The sequence below is a fragment of the Eucalyptus grandis genome, chromosome 11 (genome assembly GCF_016545825.1).
Source record: "Eucalyptus grandis isolate ANBG69807.140 chromosome 11, ASM1654582v1, whole genome shotgun sequence".
Taxonomy (NCBI): domain Eukaryota; kingdom Viridiplantae; phylum Streptophyta; class Magnoliopsida; order Myrtales; family Myrtaceae; genus Eucalyptus; species Eucalyptus grandis.
The window spans coordinates 32,159,028-32,182,295 of NC_052622.1; the positions used below are offsets into that span (position 1 = coordinate 32,159,028).

The 23,268-nt window shown below is 40.4% G+C and overlaps 2 protein-coding genes, 1 long non-coding RNA gene and 1 pseudogene across 3 annotated transcripts; 3 read left to right on the forward strand and 1 right to left on the reverse strand.

Annotated features, from left to right (window-relative positions):
- The first annotated feature begins 1,602 nt into the window (after window positions 1-1,602).
- On the forward strand, window positions 1,603-3,215 carry LOC104430273 (annotated as a pseudogene).
- A 2,272-nt stretch (window positions 3,216-5,487) lies between these two features.
- LOC104426018 (histone deacetylase 5) lies at window positions 5,488-12,619 on the forward strand. The gene is made up of 14 exons (XM_010038936.3): window positions 5,488-5,766; window positions 7,006-7,207; window positions 7,962-8,108; window positions 8,204-8,313; window positions 8,599-8,810; window positions 9,979-10,043; window positions 10,269-10,439; window positions 10,541-10,624; window positions 10,919-11,024; window positions 11,108-11,229; window positions 11,342-11,535; window positions 11,663-11,792; window positions 11,918-11,982; window positions 12,106-12,619. Exons 1-14 carry the CDS (start codon window positions 5,591-5,593, stop codon window positions 12,269-12,271), a joined length of 1,950 nt encoding a protein of 649 aa, XP_010037238.2. The 5' UTR covers window positions 5,488-5,590; the 3' UTR covers window positions 12,272-12,619.
- A 2,374-nt stretch (window positions 12,620-14,993) lies between these two features.
- On the forward strand, window positions 14,994-18,590 carry LOC120289527 (phosphoserine phosphatase, chloroplastic-like). Its single transcript, XM_039304575.1, is given in 9 exon segments — window positions 14,994-15,220; window positions 15,681-15,911; window positions 16,155-16,287; window positions 16,375-16,482; window positions 17,192-17,223; window positions 17,226-17,284; window positions 17,651-17,800; window positions 17,879-17,932; window positions 18,263-18,590. Coding segments are annotated over 8 exon segments (885 nt in total). The 5' UTR covers window positions 14,994-15,220; window positions 15,681-15,688; the 3' UTR covers window positions 18,389-18,590.
- A 350-nt stretch (window positions 18,591-18,940) lies between these two features.
- LOC120289529 lies at window positions 18,941-20,459 on the reverse strand. The gene is made up of 2 exons (XR_005547563.1): window positions 20,337-20,459; window positions 18,941-19,286 (listed from the first exon to the last, which is right to left on the reverse strand). It is a non-coding gene; the product is annotated as an uncharacterized LOC120289529 (long non-coding RNA).
- Window positions 20,460-23,268: the final 2,809 nt, after the last annotated feature.

Sequence of the window (23,268 nt, forward strand, 5' to 3'; positions counted from 1 at the left end):
GTGAACTAATCAAATGCTCGGTACTTTATTGGTTCCTGTTGCAAGCCAGAACTCGGAACCCATGATCTAGTTTCACGATCCCGTTTACAAGTTGAACGGGTTTTTTAGAGATAAAAACACTTTTGTGTACATGGAGAATCAAACCATGTCTTCAACACAAACAAATAACATTTCCAAAACCGGCCGTTTTAGTTCCCAGTTCCAACTTCCAAAAAATTACATTTGGAGTCACAGGGCAATTTTCACTTCTAGGTTGGGACTGACCCATTCGAGAAATGATCACCCATAACTCCTTTCTTGGAAAAAGCATGTAATGATGGGGCATAACTCTAAATAATCATATATATATTCTTCTATAAAAATTTAGCCAAGTTGTCTTCAAATTTTGAAGTCGTCATTTATATTCATAAATAAGTCATTCAAATTACTATTCTAGGAAATAAATCATTTTGAATTATACATAATAGAATGAATACATATTCCTCGTTCAATCTAAATATTAATTAAAGCTGAAAACAAGAAAAGGAAGAGTTTGTAAATAAGAATAAATAAAATAATGATAACAAGCTTTACCAAAAAAAAAAATAATGATAACAAGAGTAATACGAAGTAAGAATTCTTTCGAGAAGTGATTGATTTGTCCAAAAAGGAAAGAGTTTAAACTTTTGTTTATGAAATATGTGGATATAAAAGAAATAAAACAAGACTAATTTATGAAATCTAAAAGTAAGAACGGAGAAAGAATTGATTGGTTATTTATGAAATAACGGTATATGTAAAAAAAAAAAGAAGAAAGAAAGCAAGAGAGAACGGAGGGAAGATTTGAATTTCTGTATGCCTTCCATCCCCGTCTTCTTCACCCCACAAACCCAAGGGCAGCATTCAAAGATTGCTTGGCATTTCTTGAGGAGTGAAATAATAATTTCTCTGCAGACATACTTAGAAATTCCCTTGAAACAACACTGCAAAAGCTAGCAACTCAACGAAGAGAAGGAAGGGAGAATCATGAGCTGCTCGAGAGAAGAAGCAAATCAGCCACCGATGATGAAGTACAGAAGGAAAAAGGATTAACGAAATCAGGCAACTTAGGCAGAAGGAGAGAGAGCTCTACTTTGCATGGCTAGAGGCTTGCAGAAGGTATGATCTGGCCGAAGCTGCAGTAGTGCGTTATAGTGCAATTAAGGTAAATATCGAAGAGAGACCAGGAGATATTTCCAAGATTGTGAGCTTCTGGGATGGCGAGCATAAAGCCATTATAGATGGCTCGGTCGAGGTTAGTCAGAGGCTGAAGAATCTGGTGAAATATTCTCTCTTATTCTTATTTTGGTAATCAAAATCTTTCATTTAATTTTTGCTCTAACGTATCATTTTCTTTAGGTTAAAGAGTTGAATGACTTGAGGGACAAGCTTCAGCTGCAGAGAATAACGTGCTGGAAGAAAAAAGTAAGGACTGATGAGATCAGGTAATTTAAGCATAAAGTGGGAGTCTTCCTTTCATTGCAAAAGGATGACAAATGGACCGAGATTTTTCAAGCTAGTGATTTGCATAATCATGCACTTCAAGAAGTTACGCAGCTGGAAGAAAATGCTGAGTAGAACTTAATGTTGAATGAGACTGTTGGACCAGAACATGTTGACAAGGTCGTGAGCAGCAGGACTGGCATTCCCATCTCGACGCTTGACCAGAATGAGAAAGAGTGGTTAGTTGGACTGGCTGAAAAGCTGCATCAGAAAGTAGTTGGGCAAGATCAAGCAATCAGAGCTGTGGAAGCGGCTGTAATGAGGTCAAGAGCTGGGTTGGGAAGACTACAACAAACAACTGCCTCGTTCTTATTCTTGGGTCCGACCAGTGTTGGCAAGACTGAGCTCGAAACGCCCTCGCTGAGCAGACCTTTGACGATAAAAATCTTCTAATCGAGATTAATACGTGACAGTATGAAGAGCAGAATTCTATGTCAAGATTTATCGGTGCCCCTCCTGGGTCAGTGTTTTAGTTTATGGTGCCGCTTCGTATAACATGCATGCTGCAAATGTTTGTGGCAGTATTTGATCCTTGTTCTCTGTTGTAATTTTCAGTTATGTTGGACATGGAGGAGGTGGGGAACTAACTGAGGCTGTGAGGAGGAGACCCTACAGTGCTGTGTTATTCGAAGGGGTCGAGAAAGCGCACAGAGGAGTTATGAATAGACTGCTCCAGGTTCTCGATGAGGGCAGATTAACCGATGGCCAAGGCCGGACGGTTGACTTTAGGAATACCATAATCATCATGACCTCAAACCTTGGAGCAGAGCACCTTCTATCGGGCCTGAAGGGCGATTGCTCGCTGCAAGTTGCCCGTGAAAAAGTCACGCGGGAGGCAAGGCGTCTGTTTCCACCTTATAAGTCTGTCAACTTCATATTCTGGCTGGGTTGTTTAGGAATACTGACATATGTCTTCAATGGAACAGGTGAGGAGGCACTTTAGCCCAGAGTTGCTGGACCGGCTCGATGTGATAGCAGTGTTTGATCCTCTCTCGCATGAACAACTGAGGAAGGTGGCTAGACTCTAAACAAAGGATGTTGCAAGCAGATTGGCCAGAAGAGGCATAGCTTTGGCCATCACCGATGCGGCTTTGGACTTTGTCGTAGAGGGTTGTGATCCGGTAGGTTTTCAGTATATACGTGTGGGTGTGTGGTCATCTACTTACTTTGTGAGCCCGTCGGGAATCATATCGCTAACATGTGTCATTCCACCACAGGTTAATGGCGGATGGTCAGTCAGGAGATGTCGCGAGGACAAGGTGATGACCGAGGTCGCGTTAATGCACTTGAGGGAGGAGATCGACGAGAACTCAACCTTGTACATTGATGCAGGCCCAATGGGCAAGATCTCGTGTACCGTGTGGAGAAGAATGGAGGCTTTGTGAATGCCGCCGCTGGGCGGAAGTCGGATGAAGATAGAAGGAATAGAAGATGGTGATGAGATGTCCGAATGAAGGCTTTGAAGTCTGCACGTAGGAGAGGCTGGAGAGAGCTGCGGATTCTCCTGCGACTTGACCCCTCTTCTTGATTTTGTAGAATCTTGACGTCATTGTTTAGTGCATGCTCTTTTCAAGAAAAGAAACGAGCAAAGAAAGTGCTGTTTCCGGATAACGTTATTCTTTTTTTTTTCTTTTCATTTTTATATATCGAAATCCAATGAAGTTTGAGAGAACCAGTCAACCTTTGATGATGCATTAAACCAGTAAGCAAATTATAGAAAGCATAGTTGCTTCCACTTAAGAAAGACTGACGAGATTTTCTTTCATTGCTTTAAAAGTGAGATGATATTCTAATTTATTTGGAGAAATTTTATAAGTTCTTTGTTTTAAATAAAAAATCAATTCAGATTTTAACCACATGTAGTCTTTTTTTTTTTTTTTTTTTTATGGGTCAGAAACCGTTGCACATTGAAAACTAACAATTTTTCTTGAGATTACAACAAGGGAAAAACTGGAAAAAGTAAAAGGAAATAGAGAAGCTCTTGGAATTTGATAATGCGGTATAACGAGTGATAGCCTGGTTGTCCCCATTGTCTTGTTCGTGCTCTTTTTGGCATTCCACGCAAAGCCGAATTTGATAATGCGGTATAATGAGCAAAGGCCTGGTTGTCCTCATCGTTCTGTTCGCGCTCTTTTTGGCATTCCATTCAAAGCCAACTATCATAAAAATTTAAGTAATTAGATGAATACGTAATTTATTATTTAAATATTTTAATACTTCCCGTCACACTTAATTTGAAAAGATTTAAACTCAAGACTTCTAACTCAGATATTATATAAATTGTATGCGATCATAGCTAACTGTTCTGAAAAATTTAATTGTTAAATGAATGCATTATTTATTATTTAAATATTTTAACACTAAAAGCAAGTTTGGCCAGAATCTCTTTATGGCCATCTACCAAATTGGAGCAGCTATTTTGGAGATACGCTCGATTGTTTTTCCAAGGAGATTATGTCAACGGATTGGACGCTTTGTTAGGATCTTTCCTGGTCACAGGGATTATTGTTTTGCATTATGCCAATCTTAATATATGATTTGTCGCATTTCTTCATCTTCTCTTTTTTCGCTTTTGACAATTCGATGCTTTCAAGAGGAAGATTTCCATATAGACAAAACATGCAACTTCGAAATGAAGATGCCAGGTTTCTTATGCTGTCTGGGATTAGTAAAGATGCTGCAATATCTATAGTTGTATGCACAGCAAATGAACAAATATGATTCCGGCGCAAGAACAGCTGGACATGAAACCGAGGTCGGCGCAATTCTTTTTTCCCCTTCGTAGCCGTTGATGTGTCATCACGAATTCTTGACCAGTGGAAGACTGGCGATAAAGTCGGCTAACCGGATTTGTTTCATAGGTTTTCCCAAGTACGTGCCTATGACAAGCAGAGAAGGATTTTTGTCTTATTTTTATGGACCTGTTTGGTTCGGGTATTGGAAAATACCTTTGGTCAAATGTAAATACCTTTAGGATAAATGAATTTTTAGGAATATTTGAATGTTTGGAAAATTATAATTTAAAAGGCATTGAAAAGTGATTTTGCCGTAAATACCGTTTGGTAAACCCAACATTTACAAATGGCTTTTATTATATTTTAAAAAATAAAAATAAAATTTGATGAAATTCTCATCAATCAATGGCGGAGCCAACCATTGGCGACCAAATCTAGCCACCGTTCGAGGCTAGCTGAGGTTGCATGAATCAAGATCTTGTCATTGGTGAGGTTGCCCGAGGTTCCGCGACCTTAGGTGGCACCACCTAGGCCTCCCCGATGGCCAAATCTAGGTACACATGACCCAAGCGAGGCTACTTGGGTCGCTCAACCTTAGGCCGACATCACTTGGGTTTCCAACCTTAGGTGGTGTCGCTTAGGTTCCCCCGACCTTAGGTGGCGTCACCTGGGTAGCGTGACCTTAGGTGACGCTTGCCTAGGTTGTGCAAGCCTAGATCTCGGCCGCTAGCGAGGCTTAGGTGGTGGTACTTGAGGTTGCGCGACCATAGGCAACCCGACCGACAACTAGTTTTAGATTCCCTAGACCTCGAGCAAGCGCCTCGTTGGTGGCTAGATTTGGCTGCCTTGGCCGCTAGCGGGTGGGGTATGGAAAAGATGAATGCTTGATAAAAAAATAAAAAAAAGTCAATGAATGAACAGTTAAAGTGGACTCGTATTTCCAAAATGCTAACATTTGGCTAATAGACTTCTAAAAATACTTATCAAACACTTAATATTTTTCCAAATAGTATTGAGGGCTCAAGGCCCCGGGGAAGGCTGAGCCAAACGGGATGTCGTCTCGTGTAAGGAACGTCCCTCCGTCAAGGGATCACGAACCGAACCAAAGAGGAAAGCGTTTCAGGCGGGAGTTTATTTTCAAGCAGAGGACCAAAAAGTCCCCGACCAGGCCGCCCCTGTCCACGTGGCGGGATTTCGTTTGCTCATTGCGGTTAATCTTTTCTCGTTCTTCATTCGTCGATTCGAACTTCCTCGTTGTCTGTTCTCCCTCCTGCCTTCCTCTCGTTGACCAGTCGCGAAGAGAGAAAGAGAGAGAGAGGGGGCGCAGGGCAGCGATGGAAGCTGTGGCGTCCGGGAGCGACGGCGCGAGCCGGAGTCAGCGAAGAGTGGGGATAGCGTACGACGAGACGATGTGCAGGCATCACACCCCTGACGATGAGCCTCACCCTGAAAACCCTAATCGCATCAGAGCCATCTGGAACAAGCTCCAAGCTGCCGGCATCACTCAAAGGTCCCGACTTCACGCGTACACATGCGCATATCCGTGTTTCCTGGGCATTTCTTGGCTTTACCATGTTCGAAAGTTTCAATTTTCCGTATTAATTGCATTTGAGGTGGAGGTTCAATGATGGAGTGTGTTTGATCAGTGGACAAAAGAGGTGTTTAGAGTCTTTTTCTGTGTTTTTTTCTTTTTATCTGAATTTGTTACTGACGTAACGGGTTCGTTTTTTCGTACGATCTTTCGTTTTCGGGAGGTGATCGATGTTCATATGGATTGTTGAGAGAAAGGAGGGTGTGTTCGCATTTGCCCGAACTGTGCTCAATTTTAAGTGGAGAAGTTTTGATTTGAATTGGGAATTTTCTTTTGGAGTTGTCAAATTTGGTGGAGTGATGATGATGGGATTTGAAGGAAAGATTTTCTCTGTTAGCGTTTAATATCCTGGATAGATTAGATGGTGAATTGGCATGGTTTAAGAGTAGTCCCCACTCTTTCACTGTGGAAGTACAGTTTTACAACATACTTCTCTTAACTTTAGAGGTAAGAATACGGCGGCATTATTGAGTTTCGGTGTTTGGATGTATCAATTGTGGAAAAGATACTCGCTAAATGACACTTTCAGCTTTTGACATTTATTTCTGATTTTGTTCTTTTTTCTAGACTTAATGAGCCAACTGAAGAATTAATATAAGGGTGCAATTTAATTTTTAATGGGTACAAAAATACACGATACTTAGCTTGTTACATGTTTCATGCTCACTTTGTTTTGGAATTTCTTTTTGTTAATTCATTTGTGGGGCATAGTGAGTAAAATTTACCAGTGATTGCTAAACTTTAATGGGTATTCCATTTGGGTCAATTAACTTCGGTCTAAATCATCGGTTCTCTAAATTTTCATATCTTTATAATTGATACACTTTGACCAGAATTCAATAAATTTTCTCGCGAAGTTTTGAACAAGAGACATGTGGCCACAATATGGTGTTGAATGTTTTGCCCTTGTGTTGGTCAAACCAGCATTTCTCCAAAAAATGGGCCAGATTCCAGTCAAAGTGCATCAGTTACAATGAAAAATAAAGTGCATTGGATGATTAAAATCAAAGTTCAGCTGCTTGATTGTTTGACAAACTAAAGTCAGCAACCATTGGTGAATTTTACGCGTGTTATAGTGGTAGCAAAGTGGTACATGATAAAAGACCAGTCAATTGCTCTGTCATTTTAGTGTATGATTTACTGCTTCTTTCTATCCAGGTGTGAGGTTTTGAATGCCAAAGAAGCAGAAGATAAATATATTTTGTCAGTCCACGGCAAAAGTCATGTTGATCTGATTAGGAACATAAGTTCCAAACAGTTTAACTCTCGCAGAAATAGAATAGCTTCAAAGTTTAATTCAATATACCTGAATGAAGGGTCATCGGAAGCTGCTTATCTTGCTGCTGGTTCTGTTATAGAGGTAATTTTTTTTTTCTTAAAAAACCTGCATGCTTATTGATTGCCACCCTTTTTAGGCGGTGAGTAATAATTTTCCACTGCTGTAAAGCCTCTGAACTTCTGTATGAATTATTGGGTAAAACTGCCTGTAATGTTTACAACGCATCCGCATGCATGAAAGAACCTCCATTGCATAAGGTCTGTAATTAACTGTATTTATCTGAGCATATCAGTTGGCTGTATGCAGTACCTTTTTCCATATGCACTGTACTAAGTACTTAAGAGACTCTATTATCAATCATGTAAGACTGTGCATGAATATGTACTTACCCTATCACTGAAAATCGTAGAAGATTGTCTTTCTCCACTGCCTAATAATCAGGGTTTGTCTCTTGACCAAAATAGAACTTGCAGGGTCCTTCCATGTCTGCAAAAGTATCTTTAACATGTTCAACTGTTTTACGGCCTTGATGTTCTTCCTGCTTGAAGCCTGATGTGTATCCAGGCTATTCATCACAGGGAGATTTATTTTCTTGGCAGAACTTTCCCTTGAGTTAGACCTACAGAATTGTTTGACAGCAGACTTACTGGAATTTCTGAAAGTCAAGCAATTTTCTCTTGCAACTTAAATGAATAGCCTATCTAATCTTTTGCATGATGACAAGCATTCTGGATTGCTGCAATCCATCTGCAACAGTAATATGTACTTCTGCTTCCATGATCATGTGATTGCATCTTTCAATTGTGAAAATTGACCAGAATAATTATCCCTGTAGGTTGCTAAAAGAGTTGCCAAAGGGGAATTAGACTCTGCTTTTGCTATTGTAAGGCCTCCTGGACACCATGCTGAACATGATGAAGCAATGGGATTTTGTCTCTACAACAATGTTGCTATTGCTACAAATTTTCTTTTAAACGAGAAAGTGAGTGCTGGTTTCCTAGTACCTTTCTCTGACTAAGTAGGTGTCCCCTCATGTAGTTTTTACTCTTTCCTTTTCTTTTTTTTTTCCGTTTGCAGGAATTGGGCATCAACAAAATCTTGATTGTTGACTGGGATGTTCACCACGGTAATGGTACTCAGAAGACATTCTGGAAAGATCCTCGCGTTTTGTTCTTCTCTGTCCATAGGTATAGAAACTACAGCAGTTTATACGTGATCCTCATGTCTAGGAGTAATAGTAGAATCTCTTATGACTTTTTTCTGAGGATAAAATTGTATTAGGTGAGCAAGTACTAAAATGTTGTTTCTACTGTGATTTAGCAGCTCTTTTTCCCTTACATGAACTCTTTCCTCATTATAATCTTAAGCTTGTAGACAAGCCCCAGGTTAATGGCTTAAGCTTGAAACTCACTGATGTACTCTCACCATTGACATTTGAACCATAACTGAAAGGTATCAACCTCATATTTCAGGCATGAGTTTGGGTCCTTTTATCCAGCCAGTGATGATGGTGACTATACAATGGTTGGAGAAGGTCCCGGGGCTGGGTATAATATAAATGTCCCATGGGAGAATGGTCGGTGTGGAGATGCGGACTATCTAGCAGTATGGGACCACATCCTGATCCCTGTTGCTAAGCAATTCAATCCCGACATGATACTAATTTCTGCGGGTTTTGATGCAGGTCTGTTATCATATATCTGATGAGCAATTTTTATCTATGAAGGGTCATTTTCATTTTTCTTTTAGTTTCTAGGTTCTTCCAGTTTTTCTTTGTACTTTAGTTTAAGATATGATTTTGGGGTTTCCACAATTTTTTCCTCATTTCATGTTAATGCACTGGCAGCCTTGGTGACTAGAAGCGATGTGATGTGCTTGGCTTTGTGAGACAGTTTCTTTGACACATGCATCGATGAGTGGTTTTCTTTATTGACTAGAATTTCATAGAGGAATTAAATAACAGATGGTATAAAAGATTGTAGCATTTAATAAAAGTTGCATTGGTTGCAGAAATTACAATTAGTCATAATAGGTGGGAGCTGATATTTGGTTCAGAATGTGGTCACTGCTTTGGGAATGTAGGATATAGATCATACTAGATAGCCATATAATATGCCTACTTAGTTTGTGTCCACAGAACATTTTGTTGGGCTCTTTCGAGGAGGAAAAGCATGTAAAAAATTCTAGTAATCATATTGTAAGATGAATAGATGAAGCAAAAGTTATTGTCATGTTTCGTTCACGTGACAGAATATAACGCCTGAGATTGATCATAGGCCAGAATTTGAAATTCATGAGATTATCTTTATGTCATGTCTTAGTTTATTAAGGCCTATTTGAAGGTTGATTACGCGTATTCTACATCTGTAGCTTTTACTACACGATTAGTGCATGATAGGTGAATTACAAAGGGGGGTGTTGCTGCATTGGCTATGCCTACCCCACCTTTTCTACTTATCAAAAAAAAAGAAGAAGAAGGGGGGTGGGGTGTTGGGGAGATAGAAGAGTGTAGGAAAGCAGAATCCAATGCTCATGGGCTTCAGTTCTCTATCATCGTTTCACTTATCCTTGTTGAAGAAAGATAATTGTATAAATTCCATGATTACTGCCTAAATGGGTCAGCATAAGTCTGAAGGACTCTTAGCAACTCCAAACTCATGATGGTCACTGCTTTAGGAAGGTATCACTTTGATTGATTAGTATGTTTCGGTTCATGTGCATTTGAGCTATAAAAAGAAATGGCGTGCTCGGATTTTGCTTTTTCTGTTCCCGTACTTCCTCCATATAGTATGTACGACGGTGACTACTTAGCGGTGAGTTCTACTAATTTATTAATTTCATGTTTATAACAGCTGTTGGTGATCCTCTGGGAGGTTGTCGTGTCACTCCATATGGATACGCAATGATGTTGAAGAAGGTTAATTTCTGGATAAGTTTCTCTCATTTTTTTGGGTAGCTGGAATTTGTCTCCATCCATTTTTTGTTTGAAATATTGTAAATAATATGTAACTAAGTAACATAGGAATTCACCTTCTCAGGAAATCCTTTTCCCTTGTTTACTTTGTGTTATTGTCATAAATAGTATTTGATCAGCTTAATTGGATCCTTACAATGCATTAAGCATGTTGATTTTACATTTCAGTTGATGGACTTTGCACGAGGTAAGATAGTATTAGCATTAGAAGGAGGATACAATCTCACCTCAATTTCAAATTCAGCCCTTGCATGCATGGAAGTTTTGCTGGATGACAAAACTGTCGCTGGTTCCACCGAAGCCTATCCTTTTGAGTCCACATGGCGAGTAATACAAGCGGTAAATGTTTATCTTCTGGGTGTTCTGGCAACATGTCTCCCCAGAATTTAGCTGCATCATTATGATCAATCAAATGATAGTGTGCAAGCTAACTTTCTCAGGTTCGTCAAGAACTAAAAGCTTTCTGGTCAGTACTTGCTGATGAATTGCCGACCAAGTTAACAAGTCAAAAAGCACCTATTCCGGTGAAGATCCTTTTGCTTTTTACTTCTATGCAAGCATTCTTATGTCCCGAAATCTGGATGCTAGAATACTTATGATTCCTAGAGGCTGATTTGACCTCTCATTTTTGCTTTTATCAAAGATAAACCTTTATTATTATCTAGAGATGTAGTATGTTACTAACTGGGTCCTGTGACAAGCCGTTATTTTATCTTTTACAAGGCATATGAAGTGAGCTTTAGAAGTTAGTTGTTCCGTTTTGTTTTATATCATTATCATAGTTCCCATTACTAAAGGAATCATTTTTTTTTTCCCAGAAAATTCTCATTTCAAGCTCTGACTCTGAAGCCGAAGATGTTGAGGAACTTCTGCAGGATGTCATTCGACCTCTTTCAACTCTCAGGGTTGATGAAGATCATCATGGTAAAGAGACTTGCCGTCAGTGGAATTGTGAAAAAGTAGATCTGAATTCTGTTAAATTAATACAATCTTTAAATCAAATGTAGTTCTTGCAGAATCTGCTTCTGTGTCCTGGAGATCGGATCTTTCGAAAATTGACATCTGGTATGCCACCTTTGGATCAAATATGTGGAAGCCTAGGTTCCTCTGCTATATTGAAGGTGGACAGGTAATGCGCTTTATTATTACCTTTTTCAAGCTTTAGAACATCAGTTACCTAACATGCTGATGTTTCATGACATACATGATGATTGTATTGTGGTCCTGTCCAATGATTTCAGGTGGATGGCATGCAAAAGCCATGTTCTGGCTCAATGGACAGAAGCCCGCCTAAAGATATTTTGTGGAAGACCTTTCCTCACCGATTATTCTTTGGCAAGGAATCCACACGCACGTGGGGTATGGGAGGAGTTGCTTTCCTTCATCCCGAAAGCAAGAATGAGGATATTGTGCACATGTGCCTGTATAAGATAACGTATGTCTTTGTCATGTTTTTCTCCTTTATGTTTCCCTGTCTCTGTTGAAGAGAATACTCTCTTGAGAAGGATGGAGTGAATATACTGCAACTATGACCTTTTGTCTTTTTGACTTTCTCTGATCAGGTTAGAGCAGTTGAATGATGTCTTACTTCAGGAAAATGTTTCCAGCTATGACATGAGTTCTCCTTTGTTTGATCTTACATCTTTGGACTGCAGTAAAGAAAAAGGATCCATCGACTTGGAAGCTGTCAAGGTATTTCCTTTTGATCTCATCCAAGTACTGTCCTGTGCACCCGATAAAGCCTCAACTTTATCTCGTTCTCTTTCAGTTATCACATTCTGATCTCTAATATTTCAAGCTGGTCAATCTATTTACAGAATGGTTGGTACCATAACGTTGTTTACTTGGGAATGGAGCAAGACATCCCCATACTCACAATGACGTAAGCATATAAATTACCTTGCCCTCCTCTCCTTGAAGTCACACATGATCTCGAGACTATCAGCCAAATAGACTTCTTGGTCCACAGAATTAATACGATATACCAACTTGCTGATCTATTTAGGTGCGACATGTCGGAAATTGAAAACTTCAAGTCGGGGAAGGTTCCTTTGCGTGCTCCGAGTGAAGACTATGCCAACACGTTGATAAGAGGCTTGGTGGAAGGAGGGCAGCTCTCGGAAGAGGAAGCCGTGTCCTACATCAAGGACGCTGCTACAAAGCCCTTATAGAATGCAAACATTACTTATTTGCTCTCCCCCTTTATCGAGGATGTTTATTCTTCATTTGCAACATCGCTAGATTCTCTGGAGCAAGAGTGAATCCGACTAAAAAGTCTGGCCTCTTAGGTAGCACTTTATAATTGAAGGAGACTAATTTAGGCTTGTGTATAAATCCCATTAAGCGAATTTCTCTTGTATATAGTCTCACCGATCCTGCTGAAGTGGCTCTAGCCAACTTCTTCAGGGTTGATAAGCTTGTAGTTTCCCCCTATACGCATTGATTCAAGGACCGTGTTTGTAGTTTGAGAAGTCTCATGCATTCTCAAGACTGTCAATTGCCACTTATGGTTCTCATTAGGAATTTTCTGCTTGTCTGTTTCCCCTCATTGAAGGTAATAAGGCGGTGGATTTCATACATCCACAGACAGACGGAGGGAGCTACGACAATATTGAGAATGACTCAATAGCATTATCGTGGTCAATAGAGAGTGGTTAGAATTTTATTCACAAAAGTGGGTGCCTCTATTATATTTTACCAACTCCCTGGGCCCACTTCGGTGGTGGGTGCACAGCTGCAACACTGCCCACCATGCAATGTGAAGTGGACTACTGTAGAAAAAGTAGATTTTATCAATAAGTTTTTCTAGGGCAGTCGAGAGATTATAATATATTTGAAAGTGTAAAAGAAAATAAATAATTTGACAAGATAAAATGATAATTTTTGCTAGGGCAAAGCGGTTTTCAGGATAGATAGATTTTAGATTTGGAATTTGTTTTATTAGGACAGGTTCCTAGCTTTTAGACCTTATAATTTATCTTGTAAATTTTGAAATCAAACATGTTGATTTGGTCATGTTCTATAGTCTAAATGGAAAACGATCGGTTCTTTTGGGGTTTCCTCCTGGACCTTTCATTTCCCTGTACCACGCCCCCGTGTTTCAAGGGGGAAGGCATCACGGGGATCCAGGTTGCCCCCTACCCTTGTAAGGGGGTTGTGGACGAGAGGAGCAATGGGGTCAGAATCTTTTTTGACGCCTGAACTCGCCTCTACCTGGACTTTTCCAATGGTTAAAGCCTTTTAAGGTCTTGCTCAGGACCAAAACCTCTCTCTTATTTCCTTCCCCAAATAGCTGGGCATGTATAATATATTGGGAATCCACGCCGATTGCTTTCTTTTCCTTATTGCCTATCGAATATTTCGAAATATTCTATCCGTCCGTCCACCCGGGGGTTTCCCCCCGGACCTTTCATTTCCCGTATCACGCCCGTGTTTCAAGGGGAAAGCGTTGCTATGGGATCCAGGTTGCCCCCTAACCCCATAAGGGGGGTTGTGGACGGGAGGAGCAATGGGGTCAGAATCTTTTTCGAGGTCTGAACCCGCCTCTATTCGGACTTTTCCCGGTGGTTAGAGCCTTTTAAGGTCTTGCTCAAGACCATATGTAATGTGAAGTGGACCAATGTAGAAAAAGTAGATTTTATCAATGAGTTTTTCTAGGGCAGTCGACAGATTATAATATATTTGAAAGTGTAAAAGAAAAATATATGATTTGACAAGGTAAAATGATAATTTTTGCTAGGGCAAAGCGGTTTTCAAGATAGATAGATTTTAGATTTGGAATCTGTTTTATTAGGACAGGTTCCTAGTTTTTAGACCTTATAATTTATCCTGTAAATTTTGGAATCAAACATGTTGATTTGGTCATGTTCTACAGTCTAAATGGAAAACGATTGGTTCTTTTTTTCTTTTTGTGGTTTCATTAGTTAAAAGCTATTGATAACTGGCGGTCTACACGCTTTCAATACTCCATTATTGATAAACACTGTTTTACCTACTAAACAAATTAGAAAAATATGAACCTCGCCCATAAATTTCGCGTCTCTCACAAATAAACATCCTATTGGCAATTTTTTTTCTGATTTCTTAGCAACTTTCTTTATGTAGCCATAGTTTTTTATACTTTAGAAGCAGAAGGAGTTTTCTTCCTTTCAGAAAAGCCTGGACGAAGCAACCATGAAATTCCTTAACAGGACAAAGCAAGGAACCAGAAGCAACAACATGCAAAGCAAGAGTGAAGAGAGAATCGAGCTACTCCAGTCTAGATTCCCAATTCAATCTGGATTTCCTATTTGGTCCAATTCCACACCATAAACTGGGAGTTGGACTGATTATAACCGGTCCTAGGGTCAACCCGGAAATGATGCTTACCCTAGATATCTTGCATTGTTAACTCATTGAACAGTGCAAGAACTTTGTATGCTCATTTCTGATATGTTTTAAACATGTTTTTAACCTTAGAGACACTTGACATGATTGTGTGAGTGCTTTAGAAAATCTCAGAGGCACTTCTTCAATATTTATTACTTCTTTGTTTCATTAAACATTTTACTCACTTGATTCCGACAAAAATGGCCTGTTTTACAATAAAAAACAATGAATTTATTTGGCACTTGCAAGGTACCTCATAAATATGATTCCATTTTACACCCAAAAACCAATCAATTGTTGCCTACTTTACACATTTCAATGAACACTTCCCTATTTGATTTTCCCATTTTCACTAAAAGCACTCACTATACATTATCCTTTCTTCTGATACTTCCCATTTTCCCTATTTTTCTTCTCATTTGAATTCCAGAATCGGCGAATATAGCTTTTCATTTTTTTCCCAAAAAAAAATTAGATATCTATTTTCTGTAATTCCAGTAATGCTGACCATTTTGGAGTTTGGACAGCGACAACAAAAAAAAGGCAAAAAACCCAACCAAAAATTAAAAAAGGCCTCCTAAGTACTAAACCTGAAAGAAAAGTTTCACTTGCTTTCCTCCCACCAACCTCAAACGCAGATCCGAATATTGCAGATCCGAGAACAAGAACGCCACCGTAGGAAAAACCCAAAAGCAGAGGAAGCACTCGACGCCCCGGCGAAGCCGAACGACCAGCGGGCGTAAATTGCGTCGGTGAGTTTCGCGCTCGTTCTTCTCTCGGCGTTTCGATTTGTTCCGCTTCGTGATGTCTCGAGTTGAGGTCGAAAGGCTCGGGAATGGCAGAAATATCTCGACTTTAGCATTCTGGATCGTCCATTGAAGATGTCACTCCTGTTCTTGCATTGCCCTTGAATGTTTTCATTCAGACGGTTGCTCAAGTTTTGTTTTTTCATGTGAAAAATGGTGCCGTTGTCATTCCCATTTCGCAGTCTCTTGCTTATGTTCACCAAGTTCTGTTTTTTTTCGGTTTTGTTTGCATTATGCTCGTGTTTTATGTGGTTGGATTTAAGTGGGTTGCTCGTGCTTGTTGGTTTAAGCTCAAGCATGTTGTGTGATGGCTAATTACATGGAGACAATTACGTTGGTGGGAGCAATGACATTGTGGTGGTGCTCGAGTTCCATTTCATTTATTTCTTCGATCTGCTGGGAACAGATAATTTCATGGAAGGTTTGAAGAGCATGTGGAGCGCACCGGTTTATACTTGCAGAATTCGGCATCTCTCGCTTCTTGTCCGCGCATCTAAGTTGAGATACGTGAAGGCTCTGTACAGAAACAGAGTGTCGATGACCATGAGCTCGAAGTCATTTAACTCGGTTTCTGCTTCCATTAATCCACTGGAGGCCTCAAAATTGAGTCACTCTGACAACACGTTGCCATCTAAAGGTTATATACAGCAAATGGCAGTATTTACAGAAGTCACAGTGGAACTTGAGTTGATGCTCAATTTATATTAATCTGGTTTATTAAGTCATTGTTTAGGAAGTGAGTTAAGGGAAATTGCTTGGTTGCGTCTAAACTGCATGCTTTGCTGAAATCATAATTGGGCGAGTCTGAAGCTTGTAAATAAATAGGTGAACTCTCAACTTATTTCTTTTGATGATTCTGAACTGTGTGTTGTGTGTACAGAAGTTCTTGACCTTTGGAGAAATGCCAATGCTGTATGCTTTGATGTGGATAGCACTGTGTGTGTTGATGAAGGCATTGATGAGCTTGCAGAGTTCTGTGAAGCTGGAAAAGCTGTTGCAGAATGGACTGCAAGGTAATTTTGTTTCTTATCGTTATTGTTGTTCATCCCTTATAATTTGTATTTTAGTATTGATATTTCTGCATTATCCAAATATTCTAGAGCAATGGGCGGTTCAGTTCCTTTGGAGGTGGCCTTGGCTGCGAGATTATCTTTGTTCAACCCTTCCTTGTCCCAAGTTCAAGATTTCTTAAATAAAAGGCCCCCGAGGTACGTTAACTATTTTTATTTGATCTATTGCTCCTACCTAGATCTCTATAAGTCTGCATGAGGATATCCTTTTTGAATATTAATATTTGCTGTGTCTGTCAGGCCCCTAGTGGAGTGAGTATAACTTTAGTTGACCTATCATGCAAGACTAATTATGTTGATATAATGACCATAAAGCTGGATGTAATATTCCAGTTTTCCAAGTCACAATATACGAAGCAACATTGGCAGGTTTCAGACACTCAAAATCTTATGCACTTTGAGATATCTGTAACATCCCAATTTCATGGAGCCTAGTTAAACTGTTAAAATTATATACAAACTACCTGTATTTGTAGTCAGATGTGAACTTAATGTTTCTGTATGCTTTATGGGAATTTTTGCTCGATCCATCAAACGGATATGCCATGTTAAAATAATTAAAACTAGCAAGTGTGCTCCTCAAATGTTATGCGCACCATATATAGCTGACAGCTGACATGAAAGTGTGCTCCTTTCTGTTTGTACGAATGGAAAACATAACAATGATCCACCTGTTAAGTCACTGTTGTTGGTTTGATGCATCTTGAAATAGGTTTTGCTAGATGGGTATATCTTGGTGCAGATAATTTGAATTTTTCTCTTTCATTGGAACCACTTTGAAGCAACAGAACTTTTCACTTTGACGAATGAAGTACGTAGATATCATCATTTGGCTTTCTATTGGCAGGATTTCTCCTGGTATAGATGAGTTAATCGTGAAGCTAAGGCCAAAAAAACAGATGTTTATCTCATCTCTGGAGGATTTCGCCAAATGATCAATGTATGGTACTACTGCCCACTGAATCATCTCGAGGGAAAATCATGCATTTTCTGCTGATTCAGTGTCTGTCTCCCTGTCTTTCTTCACTCTTGCGTTTATTATATCGCAAGAAACTGTATCAAATGCTCTGCACAATGGGCGCAGATGAGTTTTGATTAAGGGTGTAAATGGTTATTATTAATAGTAGATCACCTGTAATGTTATACCATCAAATGCCATGCTCAATTGTGATGGGTTACAATCAATCATCGAACTTGCATAGCTTCATATGTTTTGTCTTTTCCAGTATTGTAAGGCAACCCTATATAGGGAAGCAAAATATGCAGGAAAATGCATTTTCTGATTCTTTGAGCAATTCTTCTGCAGCCTGTTGCCTCAATTCTTGGGATTCCTTCTGAAAACATTTTTGCCAATCAACTGCTATTTGGAAGTTCTGGGGACTTTTTGGGGTTCGACACCAATGAGCCTACCTCTCGGAGCAGTGGAAAGGCCACTGCAGTACAACAATTAAGGAAGGTCAGTTTTGATAGCAACAGGTAGGTTTAATTGTATGGCTTACTAGTAGCAAACCTCAATTTAAAGTCTTCTTGACAGGCCCATGGATACAAAGCTTTAGTCATGATGGGGGACGGTGCAACTGATCTTGAGGTTAGTGACACTGTATGCATATCTTCAGTTAAAAAATCTGAGGAAACCAGCAAAGACATTCTCCTGTTTGCCATGTTGAACAAATGTTGAATTTTTTTTCCCATTGAATGAATTTGGCGAACTCCTTCACTTTACGTTTCATTTATTTTCTTGTGCATTAGTAGTTTTGTCCTATCGGACTGCAATAGTGACCGAAAATAGGGAGGGAAACTTACTAAATGAATTGGGGAAAAAAAAAAAAGCAACCTGCAATTGTGGTTGTTTTTTGGCGGATTGGCCATTGAATTTTATGCCTGTTTTCTTAGTTTGTTTCTGTTATTCTTTTCACAGGCCCGTAAGCCAGGTGGTGCGGACTTGCTTATATGCTATGGAGGCGTTCAACTTCGAGAGGCTGTGGCAGCTAAAGCTGATTGGCTGGTGTTCAATTTTAAGGATCTGGTCAATTCTTTGGACTAAACCTAAGTTGCTCCAGGGGATGCATCTTCATCTTTCACACCTCTTTCGGTTATTGCAATAAAATGTACAGATTTCATATCGGAAGATGTAGAGTGACAGAATATCACTCTCTCGACATTCTTTCATCAGCTCGACCCGGTGGTGTTAAAAGTGATTCTATATCAATTTCTTCTCGAGGACTATTATGTTTACACTCGTTAGAGATATTTGTTCAACTAAATTAGTGAGATTGAGATTGGTATCCGTTTGTTGTGGAATGAAATGTTAATAAGCCCATAGGAAGTTTGATGATGGCAATGATCAATTCGAAGAACTAAGTATCTCTAATCCACCAAAGAAATTGCAGAGATTACCGAGTTGCTTATATTGCTAATGCGAATCAACTGAACATACCCAATGTCTGGAATCACTGAGAACGTCAAGCAAGAGTAGCATTCAAAACCACTCAGAGAATCTTGTCTACTTTAGTACCGTTTTGCCCTCCGTACCCGTTTTTTAATTAACAACAAATCACAACCAAGCCACCCGACTGCTACTGGCTAATAGTTCATTCAAACAAGATACCAGTAAGGGCTAGTACTTGCAGCAGCTAGAAATTGTTCAAACACAACCATAGAAATCGTCAGCTAATGCATGAAGATATCCGTCTTGCCGGTATCCAAATATTGCTTCAAAAACTCTGAAAGGAGAAATTCTGACAACATTCTAAGTGACTTAGATGGAGAAAACAGGACGAGCTTCTGCTAAACATCAATTCATCCTATCTTATCAAATCCAGGGCGTGATGTGGTTCCGAAGGCATGGTGACTCCTATTAATCATCACACAGCCATAAGGTCACCATACTGCCGCATCAGGAAGATAGACCCCGCAAACAATCCAGCAGCTCGCAGCAGTTTCTGCAAGAAAGGGAGTACAAACCAACTTTAAGATGCTATCAACATACTGAGTGGTGAATCCCCATAGAACACATATTTTTACTTTCTTCAGAGGAAACAAGCAGGTAGTAAGTGCTATTACAAGTATCTATCGACAAAACTATAAAAAATACATACATTAGACCATACTCTGTCCATTGAAAAATAAGCAATGCATTTAAAACATGGATATCTCATTAAAAGGACACAGACCTTGCAAATAACGATGAGTCACTTGATTATTCATAAACCATACTATTCAGTGGCATTAGTCCTAGATTTTATCAGAAAACACAGCATTGCGCACCATAAAGAGAGTGATAGGCAGCATATTAACAGGTAATGACCATCAATCTCCACCTAATAAGTTCAGTCAGCCTTCAGTACACAAATGCCAATCTAAACAAGAACATGAAAGCCAAAAGCAAAAGCATCAGTCAATCGGTCATTATCAATTTCATATTTCTTTTTTTTTCTCTGAGTCAGAAACAGAGGACCAATTAACCACTCATTAGAAGTTCCAAATCCAAACTACATCTTAAGTAACTGCGACCATTACCATGGATCTTGTTACCTGGAAAAGATTAGTTGGACTCCCGTCTGAGAACAATATATATACTCATAAAGTTATGAAGATGACACCATATCGATTGCAGATTAAAAAAGATGGTATGGCTACAAGATTCATCAAGAAAAATCATAACACTCATACCACCAATTATCCAAAGGTACAAAATGGAAAACGATCTATTACATAACACTCTTCCCCTCCTCCCTGATCACCCTCTATTTTTAACCTCTAATTGCTCCAGTCATAAAAGGATTAACTGGTCGACATTTTATTGTCAATCTGATTGCCTGAACATCCAATCCAGCTCAGCCCAGGGATTTTTTTCAGTCTCCTGTCTATTATCTCATCTCTCAGTTTCTTCACATCAGACCATCTTCCATCACTAGCACAAGTTTTCAAAAGCATCACTCTGTAGGCACCCTTCTCTGGCTCCATTTGAAAGAGCTGCTGAGCTACTATACCTGCCATTGTGGAATTACCACACATCTCACAACATGACAGTAGTGCACCCCAGACTCCAGGATCCACTGGTTGTGGCAAGGACTGAATAAAATTGAATGCTTCTTCCAACTCTCCAGCGGTACCAAGAAATGCTCAGTCCCAGGTTGGAGGCAGAACTCATCTTCCATTCTCCTGAAAATTTTCTTTCCATCTTCTATAAGGCCAGCATGACAACAAGCACAAAGGAGAGCAGAGAAAGTACAATGATCAGGATTTACTCTGACGCGAAGTATTTCCTCAAATAATTGAAATGATTGGGAAGCTAGTCCATGGAGCCCAAGACCCAAAATGATGGAATTGTACATAATAATATTCCTATCTGACATTTGCTCAAATATGATCAGGATTTACTTTGACGCGAAGTATTTCTTTTTGCCTTTTTCTTTTGCCTTTTCTGGTGGTCGGTGGCCGGCCACAGTCGGCTGACCTCGCCCGCCATAGGCAAGGCCAGGCCGGGTGAGGAGGAGCTCCGGCGAGCGCAACTCGGCAAGGGTCGCCTGGGCAAGGGGAGCCCTCGCCGGGGCTTGCCCTCGCCCAGGCGAGCGTCGGCCTCACCCAGACCAGATCTGGCAAGGCCGGCCCACGCCCTTGGCCGAGCTCGGGCAGAATTGGAGCTGTTGGCCAAAGATGCAGGCCAGGTCCTCGCCATAGAGGACAAAGACGAAGACGATGAACAACAGCAGGGCGAAGAGGTAAGGCGAGAGGCGCGTCTTCCTCAGTGGAGAAGACGAAGACGATGGCGATGGCGGCGGTGCCGACACCGGAGGAGAGAGAGGTGATTTTATCGAGGTGGGTGGCGTCGGCCGGCCAGGGGCGAGGGCGAGAGCTCCCCTCGCCAGATCTGGTGAGGCCGGCCCTCGCCCAGGGCAGGGCGGCCTCGCTGGGCGTCACCGTCGCTCGGCCGACATCCGGCAAGGGTCGGCCTTGCACAGGCGACCCTTGCCGGGCCGCGCCTGGGCGAGGGCTCTCGCCATAGCTCCTCCTCGCCCGGCCGAGCCTCACTTGTGGCGGGCGAGGCCAACCGGTTGGCTGTGGCCGATGGCCGGCCGTTGCCTATGGCCGATGGCCGGCCACCGAAAAGGGAAAAAAATCAAAAAGAAAATAAAGAAAAGAAAAGAAAAAACAGAAAAATAAAAATAAAAATTCAAAAAAATTCAAAAATATTAAAATATTATTAAAAAAATTGTCAAATCAGCGCTTAGTCCTACATGACCCCCACCAACGTCCACGTTAAGATTTTCCTACTAAAATCGACCATGACTTAAACCTAAGAAGTGAAAATGTTTAGACTAAATCAAGAAAAAGCTTAAAAGATTTATGATCAATCGACAAAAGAAGAATAGGTTTAGTGACTTTTTGGACAATTTTCTCCAACTAAATCAGGCTAAGACAAACCTCCAAAAACTTTACATGCCGAATCCATGCACGTACATCTCGCATACATATTGAGAGCTTTCCCCTACCTCCCTTTGGTAGCTCCCCCAAACCCTAGTTTCCAGCAATTGTCCGAATCCCCAAAACCCAAAACCTCTTGTGTAGTTTTATGTCTGCATTTCCCCACACTCTCCTTGGTTCTTCGATGATGTGGAAGGATAGGGTTTCCTTCCGTTGACGGCTTCAAGCAGCGCGAGCTCTAAAGGTTCGGCCCGTAGAAGTGTTGAATATAATCTATTCTCTGAGGGCTTCTTTCTGGGTTGTTGTTGCGCAGTCACTCGAAAGGGGTTTTCTTCTTTTATCCACGTCTGGATGGATTTCTTCGATTGAGAGCAGTAGGATGGTGGCGAGTTCTGATTCTGATCTTTGGTCTTTTGTTGTTTAGTAATAGCCGTTTCTCGGGGAGGTAAATGGACGAACCCGGGGCAATCATTGCCGTCTGGCCTTATTATGCAAGAGGCTAGGGAATCTGTGAATAGAGGTGGATGCCCCGCCTCGGGAGAGATTAATTTTAGAGGCGATGTTAGATGAATGTAAACGTATTGTGTTCGGTAAATTGTATTCGGGAGGAAATATCAATTATCAGACATTTCTTACCACTATGAAGCGAGCTTGGAAGTTAGACTCTGTGAGCTTTGCGCAACGCGAATAAGATATCTTGTCTTTTACCTTTGATTCTGAAATGGATAAAAAAAAAAAGAGTGTTAGCAAACAGCCGATTGTCCTTTGCGAGTAATCTATTGATTCTAAAACCATGGGAGCCTAATAAACCTGCGCAATGTTACAAGTTTACAAGCTGTGAATTCTAGGTTCAAATTCATGGTCTACCAATCGAATGGTGCAATGAGGAGGTTGTGTCACATATTGCCCAAATAATAGGTTGCGTAAAGGAAGCAAAAGTGGAGAAAAAAGGAGTGGCATTTCAAAAGGTGGGAAGAGCAAGAGTAGAACTGAACCTGGATATACCCTTAAGGCCAGGTACATTATATAATTTGGGAGAAGATAAAGTTTGGCTGGATTTTAAGTATGAGAGGCTACCTAAATTCTGCTATTCCTGTGGAAGAGCTGGGCACTTTACAACAGGTTGTGAAGAAATTCCTTATGATGAGACCAAAGTTGAAGATAGGAAGACGAATAGGTTTGGGCATTGGCTAAGAGCAAAGGCCAAGGAGAATATTCCGTTTTGGTAGATCTTTAATGATGACAAGGTGGCTGAAGAGGAGGAAATACAAGAAGACGGTGACCTCTCATCTCATGATACTCAAATAGTCATCTTCTCGAGTGAGCAAACAGCAGCAAGATCCACAAAACCAACTCAATCTCTAAAAAGGGCACATATGGATATAACTTTACCTGAACACCAAGTGGAACAGCAACTGGAGAAAGGAAAATGCATCATGAATATTGACAAACCAGCACAACAGTTTCTGCCAGCTGTTAAACCTTCATCCTAGACAA